The following is a 15,122-nucleotide window of genomic DNA, read 5'->3' on the forward strand; positions in this document are numbered from 1 at the left end:
GGGTTTGATTTGTTCTTGTTTTTCAAGTTCCTTGAGGTGCATTATTAGGTTATATGAAGTCTTTCTACTTTTTTTCTTTTTTCTATTTTTTTAATGTAAGCATTTATTGCTTTCAACTTTTCTTATTACTGCTTTTGCTGTATCCTATAGATTTTGTTATGTTATATTCCCATTTTCATTTGTTTTAAGAAAGTTTTAATTTCCTTCTTAATTTTGTTATTGATCCATTGGTCATTCAGGAGCATGTTTGTGAAGTTTCCGAGGGTTTTCTTACTGATTTCTAGTTTTACTCCATTGTAGTGAGAAAAGATACTTGATATAATTTCTGTTCTTAAAAAAATTGTTCAGACTTGTTTTGTGACCTCAGATATGTCTATTCTTGGGAATAGTCTATGTGCTGATGAAAATAATGTGTATTCTGCAGCGGTTAGGTGGGTGTTTTTTAAATGTCAGGCCTATTAGATCTAGTGTATCGTTTAACTGATGTTTCTTTGTTGATTCTTCTGTTAGATCTGTCTGTTACTGAGAGTGGGGTGTTAAATTCTCCTACGTTATTGTATTGCATTCTATTTAGATCTATTCATGTTTGCTTTATTTTTATTTATTTATTTATTTTTTTGAGACAGAGTCTCGTTCTGTTGCCCAGGCTGGAGTGCAATGGCGCTATCTCTGCTAACTGCACCCTCTGCCTCCCAGGTTCAAGCGATTCTCCTGCCTCAGTCTCCCGAGTAGCTGGAATTACAGGCACCCCCAACATGCCTGGCTAATTTTTGTATTTTTAGTAGAGATGGGGTTTCACCATGTTGGCTAGACTGGCCTCAAACTTCTGACTTCAGGTGATCTGCCAGCCTTGGCCTCCCAAAGTGCTGGGATTACAGGTATGAGGCACCACGCCCAGCAGTGTTTGCTTTATATGCTTGAGAGCTCTGGTGTTGGGTGATAGAGATATTTATAATTGTTTATCCTATTTCTGGATTGACTGTTTTATCATTATATAGTAATCTTTGTCTCTTTATATTCTGTCTTTGATTTGTAGTGTATTTTATCTGATGTAAGTATAGCTAGTCCAGCTATTTTTTGGTTTTCATTTGCATGGAATATCTTTTTCCACCCCTTTACTTTCAGTCTATGTATGCTTTTATTGGTGAGGTGGGTTTCTTGTGGGCAGTATAGAGTTGGCTCTTTTTTCTTCATTTATTCAGCCACTCTGTGCCTTCTCATGGGAGAATAAAGCCCCTTTACATTGTGTTATTAGGTTGCTGCAAAAGTAATTGTGGGTTTTGCCTTTAAAAAAGTATTATTGGTAAGTAAGGATTTACTTCTAGCATTTTGTTGTTTTTCTGGTTGTTTTTCTACTCCTCTCTTCCTTTCTTACTGTCATCCTTTGTGGTTAAATGCTCTTCTCTGATAGTGTGTTTTACTTTGTTACTGTTTATTTTTAAAGAATTTATTATTGGTTTTGGCACTGTGGCTACCATGAGGCTCACATAAAACATCTTATTGAAGTGCATTATTTTCTGAAAGATATGACAGTTTATATCTCAAAGAATAGAAACAAATAAAAATAAAATTCTATACTCACATTTTTGGCTTTCAGTTGTCTTAATTTGCATGTTTTTATATTGCCTATCTCTTAAGTTACTATAGATATTGTTTCTGATAGATTTGTCTTTTGGGCTTCATAATAGAGTTATGAATAGGTTACACACCACAATTACAGTATTCTTTTAGATTTGTCTTTGACTTAATTTTTCCACTGAGTTTTATATCTTCCAAAACAATTTTTTTTTGCATGTTAGTGGTTTTTTTTGTTTCATATTGAAGAACTCCCTTTAGCATTTTTGCAAGTCTTAATGGTGGTGAGTTTCGTCACCCTTTGTCTGGGAAATATTTTATCTCTCCTTCATATTTGAAGGATAACTTTGCTGGCTACAATATTTATAGAAGACAACATTTTGTCTTTTAGCATTTTGAAAGTGTCATCTAGCTCCCTCCTGGCCTATGTGGTTTCCCTTGATGAATCTTTTGCCAGACAAATTGGAGCTCCTTTAGATATATATATACATATATATTTTTTTTTTTTTGAGACAGAGTCTCATTCCATCACCCAGGCTGGAGTGCAGTGGCACGATCTCAGCTCACTGCAACCTCCGCCTCCTGAGTTCAAGCAATTTTCATGCCTCAGCCTCCTGAGTAGCTGGAATTACAGGCGCGCACCACCACACCCTGCTCATTTTTGTATTTTTTAGTAGAGATGGGGTTTTGCCATTTTGGCCAGGCTGGTCTCAAACTCCTGGCCTCAAGTGATCCACCCACCTTGGTCTCTCAAAGTGCTGGGATTACCAGCATCAGTCTTGTGCACAGCCACTTCATTTTTGGTACTGCCTTTTTTTTTTGAGACAGAGTTTTACTCTTGTTGCCCAGGCTGGTGCGCAATGGCGCAATCTTGGCTCACCGCAACCTCCGCCTCCTGGGTTCAAGCAATTCTTCTGGCTCAGCTTTCCTGAGTAGCTGGGATTACAGGCATACGCCACCACACCCGGCTAATTTTGTATTTTTAGTAGAGATGGGGTTTCTCCAGGTTGGTCAGGCTGGTCTTGAACTCCAGACCTCAGGTGATCTGCCCGCCTTGGCCTCCCAAAGTGCTGGGATTACAGACTTGAGCCACTGCACCCAGATTTTGTACTGCTTTTAGGATTTTCTCTTTGTCCTTGACCTTTGAGAGTTTGATTATTTTATGCTTGGGGTTAGTTTTTTTTTTTTCTTTTTTGTTTTTTGAGAAAGACTTCGCTCTTGTCACCCATGCTGGAATGCAGTGGCGAGATCTTAGCTCACTGCAACCTCTGCCTCCCGGGTTCAAGTGATTCTCCTGCCTCAGCCTCCCGAGTAGCTGGGATTATAGGCGCCCACCACCACACCCAGCTAATTTTTGTGTTTTTAGTAGGGACAGGGTTTCACCATGTTGGCCAGGCTGGTCTCGAACTCCTGACCTCAGGTGATTTGCCTGCCTCAACCTCCCAAAGTACTGGGATTACAGGTGTGAGCCACTGTGCCCGGCCACTTGGGTTTAGTATTATTTGGGTCAAATCTGTTTGGGGTTTTCTGGCCTTTGTCTACCTGGATATTTATGTCTTTCTGAAGTTTGGGAAAGTTTTCTATTACTTCTTTGGATAAGCTTTCTGCTTTCTCTTGTTCAAATCCCTCTTGAATGCCAATTCTTAGCTTTCATTTTTCGAGGTAATTTTTTATATCTCGTAGACAACTTCATTACTTTTCTTTTTTGTTTTTTTCTCCTCTGTGTTTTTTTTTGTTTGTTTTTTTTGAGACAGAGTTTCACTCTTTTTGCCCAGGCTGGAGTGCAATGGCGTGATCTTGGCTCACCGCAACCTCCGCCTCCCGGGTTCAAGCGATTCTCCTGCCTCAGCCTCCCAAGTAGCTGGGATTACCGGCACCTGCCACCATGCCCGGCTAATTTTTTTTGTATTTTTAGTAGAGACGCGGTTTCACCATGTTGGCCAGGGTGGTCTCGATCTCTTGACCTTGTGATCGGCCCGCCTCGGCCTCCCAAAGTGCTGGGATTATAGGCGTGAGCTACCGCGCCCGGCAGTCCTATGTGTGTTTTTAAATAGCCTGTCTTTGAGCTCACTGATTCTTTCTTCTGCTTGATCCGTTCTTCTATGGAGAGCCTCTAATGAATTTTTCAGTTCAGCAAATGTATTTCTCAGTTCCAAGATTTCTGTTTGATTTTTAAAAAATATTTCAATCTGTTTATTAACTTTTTCTGATAAATTTCTGAATTGCTTTTTGTGTTATCTTAGAGATCACTGAATAGTTGTTTCCTTAAAACTATTTTGAATTCTTGGTCAGAGAGCTCACATATTGCCTACTGGTTAGGGTCAGGTACTGGTTCCTTGCTTTGTTTGGTGAGATCATGGTTCCCTGTTTGCTGCATTTATTTATTTATTTATTTATTTATTTGACAGTGTCTTGCTCTGTTGCCCAGGCTGGAGTGCAGTGGTGAGATCACAGCTCACTGCAGCCTTAATTTACCAGGCTCAAGTTGTCCTCCCATCTCAGCCTCCTTAGTAGCTGGGACTACAGGCACATGCCACCACACCCAGCTAATGTTTTTATTTTTGTTTTTTTGTAGAGGTAAGTCTCGCTGTGCTGCCCAGCCTGGTTTCAAACTCCTAGGCTCAAGGGATCCTCCTGCTTTGGCCTCCCAGTGTTGGGATTACAGGCATGATCCACTCTGCTTGGCCTGCTGTTTCTGTGGATGCACACCTGTGTCTTTGCATTTATGGATTAGTTATTTATTCTAGTCTTTGGCTTGTTTTGGTTTATATTGGATGTCTTTACTTGGAGATTCTTCACTGCTAAGCCACTGCCCCTTTTTAGGCTCCAGGTGTTGCCTTAAGTCCAGGTTCACCCTGGCTCTAGTAAACCATCAAAGGGCTGCCCTTCCTAAAGTGAGGAGATCCCACAGGAGGTATCTCACCAGAGGGGGAATGCTGGCTGAGGGTTCATGTGCTGGAAACCTGTGGGACAAACCTCCTACAGGGTGGTGTTACTACTGAACAGCCTCTCTCATGTGGCATCTCCTTTGGCTGAGTTATGGAGCAGTATTTTCAGGGATGGAGATAATAATACTGCCTGCCCTCTTTGTTTCTCCCTGTCCTCAGAGATGTTTCTTTAGGCACTTGTGATGCTTCTTATGGGTTAGGGCTGGGACAGATATCCTGCTAGAGAACCCAAGATGGTGGGGAAGCTGGCTGTTCACCATAATCTCATTTTTTCCAGTGTAGAAACAATGTTTGGGGAAATTTTCTGTGCCCTAGGTGCTGGGCAGAATTGGGGGAGGGGTATTGTGAATGTGAAAGTCTCTTTGTCTTTTTTCGTTTCTGAAAATTGTCTTTTTTCATTCCTGTGGCCCCAGGAACTGTCTTGTCTTCATATGTGATTTCTGGGTTATTTCTGGTGATACTTTCAGCACTGTATATTTGTTTTGGGTTTTCTTTTTCTTTTATTTAAGAAAAATTCTTTTTCTTTTTTTTTTCACATAGGGTCTTGCTGTGTTGCCCAGGCTGATCTCAAACTCCTGGGCTCAAGCAATCTTCTCTCCTTAGCCTCTTGATTAGGCAGGATTACAGGTGCGATGTTGTATGAATCTGTTTTTCATTTTCTTTGGAGGCAAGTGAAACACCTTTTTGGAGCCACAATTATTATTTTTTAAATAACAGCTTTATTGAAATATAATTTACATACCATAAAGTTCACCCTTTTAAAGTGTAAATTTTAGTGGTTTTTATTAACAATGTGTATTACCACAATCTGATTATAGAACATTTTCCTCACCCCCAAGAGAAATCCCGTGTCTATTACCAATCACTGTCTATTTGCCACTACCCCGGCCACTGGCAGCTGCCATCGTACAGCCACTTACATTGTTCGTTTGCTTATTTACACCAACTACCTTACTGACTCTATGGATTTGTCTATTCTGGACATTTCATATAAGTGAAATAAAATGTGTGGTCTTTTGTAAAGTTCTTCCATGTTCTAGCAGTTACTAGTACTTTTTATGGCTTAATAATATTCCATTGTATGGATATATACTATATTTTGTTTAGCCATTGACAGTTGATGGACACTTGAGTTGTTTCCCTTTGTGGCCATTATGAATAATGCTGGTATGAGCATTGATGCACAGGTTTTTGTGTGGACATGTTTTCAGTTTTCTTGAATACAGGCGTATCTTGTTTTCTTGCTCTTTCCTTTATTGTACTTCAAGTATTATGATTTTTACAAATTGAAGTTTTGTGGCAACCCTTTGTTGAGCAAATCTGTCAGCACTATTTTTCCAGCTGCATGCGCTCACTTTGTGTCTCTGTGTCACATTTTGGTAATTCTCAAAATATTTCAAACTTTTATTATTATTATTTTTGAACAGAGTCTTGCTCTGTTGTCCAGGCTGGAGTGCAGCAACACGATCTTGGTTCAGTGCAACCTCTGCCTCCTGGGTTCAAATGAGCATGTCTGGCTAATTTTCCTATTTTTATTTTTATTATTTTTATTTTTTTTATTTTTTTTTAATGGTTAAGATGGTAAATTTTTTATTATGTGGGCTTTCAAAACCATAATAATAATAATAATAATAAAGAGTATAGATACAGCGGCATGGTATGAATTGTATTGGGGTTGGAAGAGAGAGAAAGTGAAACCAGTTTAGAGGCTGTTGCCCTAGGCCTGGTGAGAGGTAACTAGGGCAGGGACAGGAGAAAGGAAGAGGAGTTCTCAAGATAGAATTAGTAGGATTTGGCACCTGTGGGAAACTCGCTTGAGGGAGAGTGTCAGAGATGGCTTGGAGGTTCTCAACCAATGCTAATGAGAAAATGATGGAGGCTTTCCCAGAAATAGTGACTTATGTGGGGAGATAAGGAATTTGGTTTTGGATTAATTCTGACTGCAGGTTGTGGCCAGTTGTGCTGGAGCTGGTCTAATTATACTGTGTGCTAAGAGCTGTTGGAAGCTCTTTTCTGTTTGTTTTGCATTTTCTCTCATGTTTCTATGTGTTTGAACTTCAGCTTCTTAGTTGGCCTTGCTCAATGGTTTATCCCTAACTTTTCAAATTAAGGGCGAGTTGCACATTTTGAAATGTGGGTGTCTCAGGAGTTCGTTCACTGAATCCTTCAATTTGGGGTTGAATGTCTACAGGAGTGGTTGTAAAAATTAGGGAGTTATGAGGCTTTCTTTACTGAAAAACTAATTTTCCTATTTTTAGTAAAGACTGGATTTCACCATGTTGGCCAGACTGGTCTTGAGCTCCTGACCTCAAGTGATCTGCCTTCCTTGGCCTCCCAAAGTGCTGGGATTACAGGTGTAAGCCACCATGCCTGGCCCCTTTTAAAATTATTATTATATCTGTTATGGTGATCAGTGATCTTTGTTACTATTGTAATGGTTGTGGAGTGCCAATGAACTGCACTCCTGTAGGACAGTAAACTTAATAAATGTTTTGTGTATTGTGACTACACCACCAATTGGCTTTTCTCTCATATCTCTTTTCTGCTCAGACCTCCCTATTCACTGAGACACAATGATATAGAAATTAGAATAGTTACAACCCTACAGTGTCTTTTAAGTGTTCAGGTAAAAGGAAGAGTTGCACATCTCTTTCTTTAAATCAAAAGCTAGAAATGATTAAGTTTAGTGAGGAGCGTGTGTCAAGATGGGCCAAAAGCTAGGCCTATTGTGCTGGTTAGCTGTTGTAAATGCAAAGGGCAAATTCCAAAGGAAACTATTAATAAAAGTTCTGCTCCATTGAACACATGAATGATAAGGAAGCAAAATAGCATTCTTGCTTATATGGAGAAAGTTTGAGTGGTCTGGCTAGAAGATCAGACCAGCCACAACATTCCTTTAAGCCAAAGCCTAATCCAGAGCAAGGCCCTAACTCTTCTCAATTCCTTGAAGGCTGGGAGAAGTGAGGAAGCTGCAAAATTAAAGTTTGAAGCCAGCAGAGGTTGGTTCATGAGGTTTAAGGAAAGAAGTCATCTTTATAACCTGTAAGTGCAAGGTAAAGCAGCAAGCACTGAGTGATGTAGAAGCTTCAGCATGTTATCCAGAAGATCTAGCTGAGATAATTGATGAAGGTGGCTATGCGAAAGAACATATTTTAAAGTAGATGGAACAGCCTTCTGTTGGAAGAAGATGCCATCTAGGCCTTTCATAGCTAGAGAGGAGAGGTCAATACCTGGCTTCAAAGCTTCAAAGGACAGGCTGACTCTTGTTAGGGGCTAATGCAGTTGGTAACTTTAAGTTGAAGCCCATGCCCATTTATCATTCTGAGAATCCTAGAGTCTTTAAGAATTATGCTAAACCTAGTCTGCCTGTGCTCTACAAGTGGAACAACAAAGCCCGGATGATAGCACCTATGTTTACAGCACAGTTTACTAAATATGTCCAGCCCGCTGTTGAGACCTACTGCTGAGAAAAAAGATTTCCTTTCAAAATATTGCTGTTCATTGACAATGACCTGTGCTCTGATGCACGTGTACAAGGAGATTAATGTAGTTTTTATGCTTGCTAAAACATTCATTCTGTAGTCCATGAACCAAGAAATGCTTCCAATTTTTAAAGTCTTATTTAAGAAATACATTTCATAAGGCTATAGCTGCTATAGATAATGATTCCTCCGATGGATCTGGACAAAGTAAATTGAAAACCTTCTGGAAAGGCTTCACCATTCTAGATGCCATTAGGGACATTTGCAATTCATAGGAGGAGGTCAAAATATCAACACTACCAAGAGTTTGGAAGAAGTTGATTTCAACCTTCACAAATTACTTTGAGGGGTTCAAGTCTTCAGTAGAGGAAGTAACTGCAGACTTGCACAATCTTTTTTTATTTTTTATTTTTTATTTTTAGACAAGGTCTCACTCTGTTGCCTGGGCTGGAATGTAGTGATGCTCACCACAGCCTTGACCTTCTGGGCTCAGATTATCCTCTCACCTCAGCCTTTTGGGTAGCTGGGACTACAGGTGTGCGCCACTGCAACCAGCTAATTTTTTGTGTTTTCCGTAGAGCTGGTTTCGCCATGTTGCCTAAGCTAGTCTTTAACTCCTGGACCCAAGCGACTCACCTGTCTTGGCCTCCCAGGGTTCTGGGGTTACAGGTGTGAGCCACCATGCTCAGCCAAGTTCCATAATTTTATTTGATTTAAAATTTACCGAGACTACAGAGACAGCTTTGTAACTTCTAGTACCATCGCTGAGAAAAAGTCGAATAGTAGTAGTATGATGCAGCAGCAGCAAAAGAACAAGGGTAATTCAGAACTAGATAAGTCATTGAATGATGAAGTGGTAATTGTGTTATGAGTTGGTATTTTCCTCTGTATAGTACTAAGTGTTTATTTCTGGGATTACTTTACATTTCTCAACTCTGCAAGTGTAATATTTGTATTAAATAGTAATTTGTGTGGGCTTCAAAATTAATATAGACTTGATGTGGGAAAATTTTGGGTCATGTTTGACAAAATACTTGCAACGTAATATCTGAAATTAGGTAGATAATTTCAGGTATAACAAAGGTGAAGTTATGAAGATAAGAGTTTTTTATTCCACTGAAAGGAAACTGAAAATGTTGTTTAGAAGGGAGCAAATCTAAATTGTAAACAAGTAAAATTCAACACAATATTTTGAGAAACAGTGACAATCAGTATTCTCAAAATTTAATATCAAGGAGAAAAATTAGTTTCTAAATTATTTGAAAGACAACTTCTCTTAAAATTAGCCTTTGGAATTTATTCTTGCTAATGGTCTTATGACAAGCCTTATGATCCCATCATGGATATTTATATAGGAGAGGAGATCATCATGTGATTTTTTTTGTTTGTTTGAGGCAGTTCTTTTCACTTTGTGAAACTAGTGGAATCATACTTGATTATTCTTTCTTATTTTTAGGTAAAATTCCAGGCAAGCATGTTAACTAGGGAAGGCCCTGTTGGTACCATGGAAATAGCAGGAGACCAAGAATCAAGAGATCAGGTTCTGAAGCCCCACTCTGCCACTAAGACGTTATCAACTTATTTGGGCCTTGATTTTCTTTTCCATATAGCACATTCATTTGTATGTTCTCTCAAGTCCCATTTTTAATATTTTTTGATAGAGTATACAGAATAATTTTGGTTTTGGTAGGAATTAAGATAAGGTATATATGAAGTATAATTTTTTTTTTTTTTTTGAGACGGAGTTTTGCTCTTGTTGCGTAGGCTGGAGTGCAATGGCGCGATCTCAGCTTGCTGCAACCTCCACCTCCCAGGTTCAAGTGATTCTCCTGCCTCAGCCTCCCAAGTAGCTGAGATTACAGGCATGCATGACCATGCCCGGCTAATTTTGTATTTTTAGTAGAGACGGGGTTTCTGCATGTTGGTGAGGCTGGTCTTGAACTCCAGACCTCAGGTGATCCACCTGCCTCAGCTTGCCAGAGTGCTGGGATTACAGGCATGAGCCACCACGCCCAGCCTGAAGTATAATTTTTAAATATATGTGCTTTCACAAAAATGAGGAGCAAGTAGAGAGTTGATAAAAACTTCATGAACTCAGGTTGGAAAACAGTTTGTGTTAGATGTGTTATTGTTGTAATGTGTGCCAGTCTATACTATGAATCCTAGGAGAACAACCATGTACCCTGTAATGGAAAAAACTCCTGTGATCAAAGAAGGTGGTAGGGAAAAGGACACACAAAAGAAGAGTTCTAGTTGGGAGAGTTATGCTAACTGTTGTAAAATTGAAAAAGAGCTATGAAATGATTGCCAACAAGTCTTGAACTATGTATACTTTCTTTTGTTGTGGTGACTGTTTTTGTGAAATTAAATGCTTCATTTATTCCATTTATAAATTATTAGCTGCATTCTAGGCCCTTGTGTTAGAATTGAGGACTAGAGTAGAGAACAAGATAAACTTGAATCCTTCCTTTTTGGAATTCAACTTTTAATAATAGATATGGAAAATAAACAAGACATTTAAAAATTGTGATATATGCCGTGAAGAAAATAAACAGTAATGTGATAGAAAGTAATGGGAGAGATAGGGGTTGGGAATTGTGGCCTGAATGTTGGAAAGCAGCTAACTAGAAAAGACCAGGCAGATAAAAGGCAGATAAACACCTTGAGATGTAAAAAGGAACAGAAACAAGAGCCAACTGAGAGAAGGAAAGAATAGCCTGAGATGGGTTTATAGAAGGACCACCATTTAGGATATTGACCATGGTAAGGTGTTGAGATTTTATTCCAAGTGCAGTGGAAAACTGTTGAGGGGTTTAAGCAGGAAAATTACTTGGTGCAATAAACATTTTTCAAATATCACTCTTCGTGGAAATGCATTAGAGGGAGGCAAGAATGGAAGTTTGCTATTAGTAGAATAGGAGAGAGATAATCATGGTTCAGTTTAGACAAGGGTGGTAGCATTCACTGGAGATGAAAAAAGTGGGCCGGGCGTGGTGGCTCACACCTGTGATCCCAGCACTTTGGAAGGCCGAGGCAGGCGGATCACGAGGTCAGGAGATCGAGACCATCCTGGCTAACACAGTGAAACCCCGTCTCTACTAAAAATACAAAAAATTAGCTGGGTGTGGTGGCGGGCGCCTGTAGTCCCAGCTACTCGGGAAGCTGAGGCAGGAGAATGGCATGAACCTGGGAGGCGGAACTTGGAGTGAGGCGAGATCGCGCCACTGCACTCCAGCCTGGGCGACAGATCGAGACTCCGTCTCAAAAAAAAAAAAAAAAGAAAAAAGAAAAAAGAAAAAAGTGGACAGAGTTCAGAGTTGATGCATATTTTGCAGAAAGGACTGACAGAATTTGCTAATAGGCTATGTATGGGGAGGTAAGGGAAATAGTGCCAAATGTAGATTTTTTTTTTTAAGAAAACACCTAAAATTGGTCTTTTAAAACATTTATTCTCCCTGCCTTAAAACATGATAGTTAATACTAGTATTCTACATAGTAAATGTTTCCTTGACACTTATATAATTTTTATTTTTTTTTTTTTTTAGGCTTATGCATCTGGATGTGACATTGTAATACTGGGAAGCGATTTTGAAAGATTACAGATAATCCCAGGAGCTAAACATGGAAATATTCAAGTGGGATGTGTAGACTGTTCAATGCAACAAGGCAAGGTTTGTAATCTTCTAATATACAAATTTGTTTGGAATATGGTTTTTGTCAGGATAATCTCTGAAGTGTGTATTTCCTATTGAATTGGCTTTGTTTCAAAGATAGTGTAGCTAGAAAAATTTTTGGCTCTCTAAGATGCATTCTGTAGAGTGCCAGAAATTCTATTCTTATATAATTTTAAGTTATAGCATCATCTTCTCTGAGAAAGAAATATAATACTTACTGATATAGAATGAGTCTAAAGCTTACATATTTAAAAGGTGATTGGATTGGGGAAAAGGAGTAACAGTAAATCTTCAATATTTACAAATAAACTAAAGGAAATGATTTAGAGTATTTTTTTTTTTGTCTGTAAACAGGTAGTTATCTCCTTGTAACTTCTGTGTAACAAGGGCTGTGTAACTTTTTGTGGAAATGAAAAACTCTTCGAGAGTTTATAATATTCTAAGCCCATAAGAAAAGTGAAAAACTTTATCTGGACTTCTATTTGCATATGAAAAGTAGAAAGGTAACCTTGAAAGTAAAATAGCAACAACATAAACAAAAGAAACAAAGTATAAAATTCTTCTAGATCAGGTTAAATACAGTTCCTGTAGTACCAAAATGAGAAAGTCATACTACTAGGCAAGGCAGCATAATATATAGCTTAAAATAACTCCATATAGGCGTAGATGGTAAGGCCTATATACAGTTGTAGCTAGACTGGACTGAACTTCGCAAATATATGATTCCACTAGAACATTTTGTGTAAGCAATCAAAATGGTCATATTAAGAGTCCATGGACCCAATCATTTGTTTTTAAATCTAATCTTCATTTGAGGTAAACTTTCTAGGATTAAAAGTTGCCACCTGGGACTTAAAGCTATTAATTATAAAAAGAGTTTCTGTTTTCTGAATCTTCACATATTTGTTGGACTACTGTTCTTTTTGTTACATGGTAGTCCTTCCCTTTAATATAGTTACAAGTGTCCCCTATCTTTTGTTGTGGCCTTTTATGACTTCTCACTATACAACAAAAATGATCTTTATTATGGAATGCTGAAAATCCTTGAGATTTTTTTTTTTTGTTTTTTGTTTGTTTGTTTTGTTTTTTGTTTTTCAGATGGAGTCTCGCTCTGTTGCCCAGGCTGGAGTGCAGTAGTGCAATCTCGGCTCACTGCAGCCTCTGGCTTCCGGGTTCAAACAATTCTCCTGCCTCAGCCTCCCAAATAGCTGGAATTACAGGTGCCCACCATCATACCCGGCTAATTTTTGTATTTTTAATAGAAACGGGGTTTCATTATGTTGGTAAGTCTGGTTTCAATCTCCTGACCTTGTGATTCGCCCTCCTCGGCCTCCCAAAGTGCTGGGATTACGTGAGCCACTGCGCCCAGCCTATCCTTGAAATTTTTATTTTCATTCTCTTCATGTTTGTTTGATCTCCTAGCTCTTTTGTTCTGTAATCTTTCTTAACTGTATAAAAACTTGCTTAATACCATCTAGGCTCACATGGAGCTGGTTAATGTTAAAAATCTAATTTAATACTTTCCAATATGAGCTATCTTTTTGTGATAGACTATATGACAGTCCAGGTTAGAATGAAGAAATCATGGCCAGGTGTGGTGGCTCATGCCTGTAATCCCAGAGCTTTAGGAGGGTCAAGGTGGGCAAATCGCTTGAGACCAGGAGTTTGAGACCAGCCTGGGGCAACTCTGTCTCTACAAAAATAAAAATAAGAAGTAAATAGCCAGACGTGGTGGTATGCTCCTGTAGTCCTAGCTACCCGGGGAGCTGAGGCGGGAGAATCACTTGAGCCCAGGAGTTCCAGGCTGCAGTCAGCTCTGATGGCACCACTGCACTGCAGCCTGGGTGACAAAGCAAGACCCCATCTCTACAAAGAAAAACAAAAAGAGGAATTAAGAACTCATTTGGTTTTATAATCATTCTAATGAAGAAATATTTTCTTCGTTTACAGATATCAGTATTATCATAGTGGTTCCTTAAAGTATCAGGAAGAAAATTGGCAGGTTCTGGTACCTGGGGACTTCTGACTGTTTACATTTAAAAAGGAAATGTTCTTTGGGAAGCCGAGGCAGGTGGATCATGAGGTCAGGAGTTCAAGACCATTCTGGCCAAAATAGAGAAACCCCGTCTCTACTAAAAAATACAAAAAAAAATTAGCTGGGTGTGGTGGCGGGCGCCTGTAATCTCAGCTACTCAGGAGGCTGAGGCGGAGAATCACTTGAACCCGGAAGGCAGAGGTTGCAGTGAGCTGAGATTGTGCCACTGCACTTCAACCTGGGTAACAGTGTGAGACTCCGTCTCAAAAAAAAAAAAAAGAAGGAAATGTTAACATCATAGGCACCTGTATTTTTATTATTACTGTTTTTTTCTTTGTACTGTACTACCACCTAATTCATTTTTCTGAGAAAATAATCCTCATTTATCCTTTTATTCATCAGCTTCAAAGTATTCTTAGCCCATTACGTTGGAAAAGTTCAAATTGTTCACCTTGGTGTGAGGCCTTTTACAACCTGGCTCAGATCTGCCTTTTTAGTCTCAGGTACACTATTCTGTTATAAGGAGCACTCTCTTCTTGGTGGGATGGTGGTCATTCACCTCTAAACATACATTGCCTCTTTTAATCTTTACACCTGTTTTCATACTATGCCCTATTTATAAAGTTGAATACTCACTGCTTTTTGAAATCCCACCCATAATTAAAGGCCCAAACTAAACACTTCCTCCAGATCAATGCAGCACAAGTGATATCTATATCCTAAGAACTCAGAACGCTTAAAATATCCATTCACAGTTTTTTCTCCATGTTTGTTGTGTCCTCATTTCTTACCTTCTCTTTACTAGATCATATGTTCTTTTTTCTATCCCTGATTCATTCATTTAATCTCTCTCTGTGTTTGATTTCCAATATTTTGATGTTCTTTATATGAGACTCACTCAAGTTATAGTAGTAGTTACCTTATAAAACAGAGCCAGGAAAGGTTATGATCCATCACTTTAAAAAGTAAATTCAAAGGATAAAGTAGAATATGTTTTAAAATGTACTCAGGGAGTTTCCAGAGGAATAGAACTAAGTTATATTTTTGAAAAGTTAATGTACACTGACAGAATTGTCAATTTAGAGGATAGATGACGACAATTAACATTTACTGTGCATATTGTTTGTCACTTATATGCTAGGTGTTTTACAAATGTTATTTCAACCCTCAAAATAATGCTGTTAGGAAGATAGTATTGTACATATTATGAACACTGTTATGGAAACTAACGTTTGGAGAGATTAAGTGGCTAGTTACGTAGTAAGTAGCAGTTCTAGGAGTCTAATGCAGATGTGATAGTCTTCAAAACTGACATTCTTAAGCATCAGTGAATGAAATTGTGTGTATTGGCATATTTAAAGTTAGAGTATTCATTTCTTTGCTTTTTTTGATTCATAAGTAAGTTAAC

The 15,122-nt window shown here is 38.7% G+C and overlaps 1 protein-coding gene across 10 annotated transcripts in view; it reads left to right on the forward strand.

Moving 5' to 3' along the window:
- Positions 1-15,122, forward strand: part of DMXL1 (Dmx like 1) — a 196,632-nt gene that overhangs the window by 15,454 nt on the left and 166,056 nt on the right. For 9 of the 10 annotated variants that reach the window (XM_054555852.2, XM_054555854.2, XM_054555853.2 and 6 more), the window contains one exon: positions 11,551-11,676. In XM_054555852.2, coding sequence (XP_054411827.1) covers positions 11,551-11,676 — 126 coding nt within the window. Of the gene's footprint in view, positions 1-11,549; positions 11,677-14,116; positions 14,218-15,122 lie in introns of those variants that run through there. The other variant, XM_054555858.2, reaches the window with a different exon arrangement.

Source organism: Pongo abelii, chromosome 4 (assembly GCF_028885655.2).
Source record: "Pongo abelii isolate AG06213 chromosome 4, NHGRI_mPonAbe1-v2.0_pri, whole genome shotgun sequence".
NCBI lineage: Eukaryota > Metazoa > Chordata > Mammalia > Primates > Hominidae > Pongo > Pongo abelii.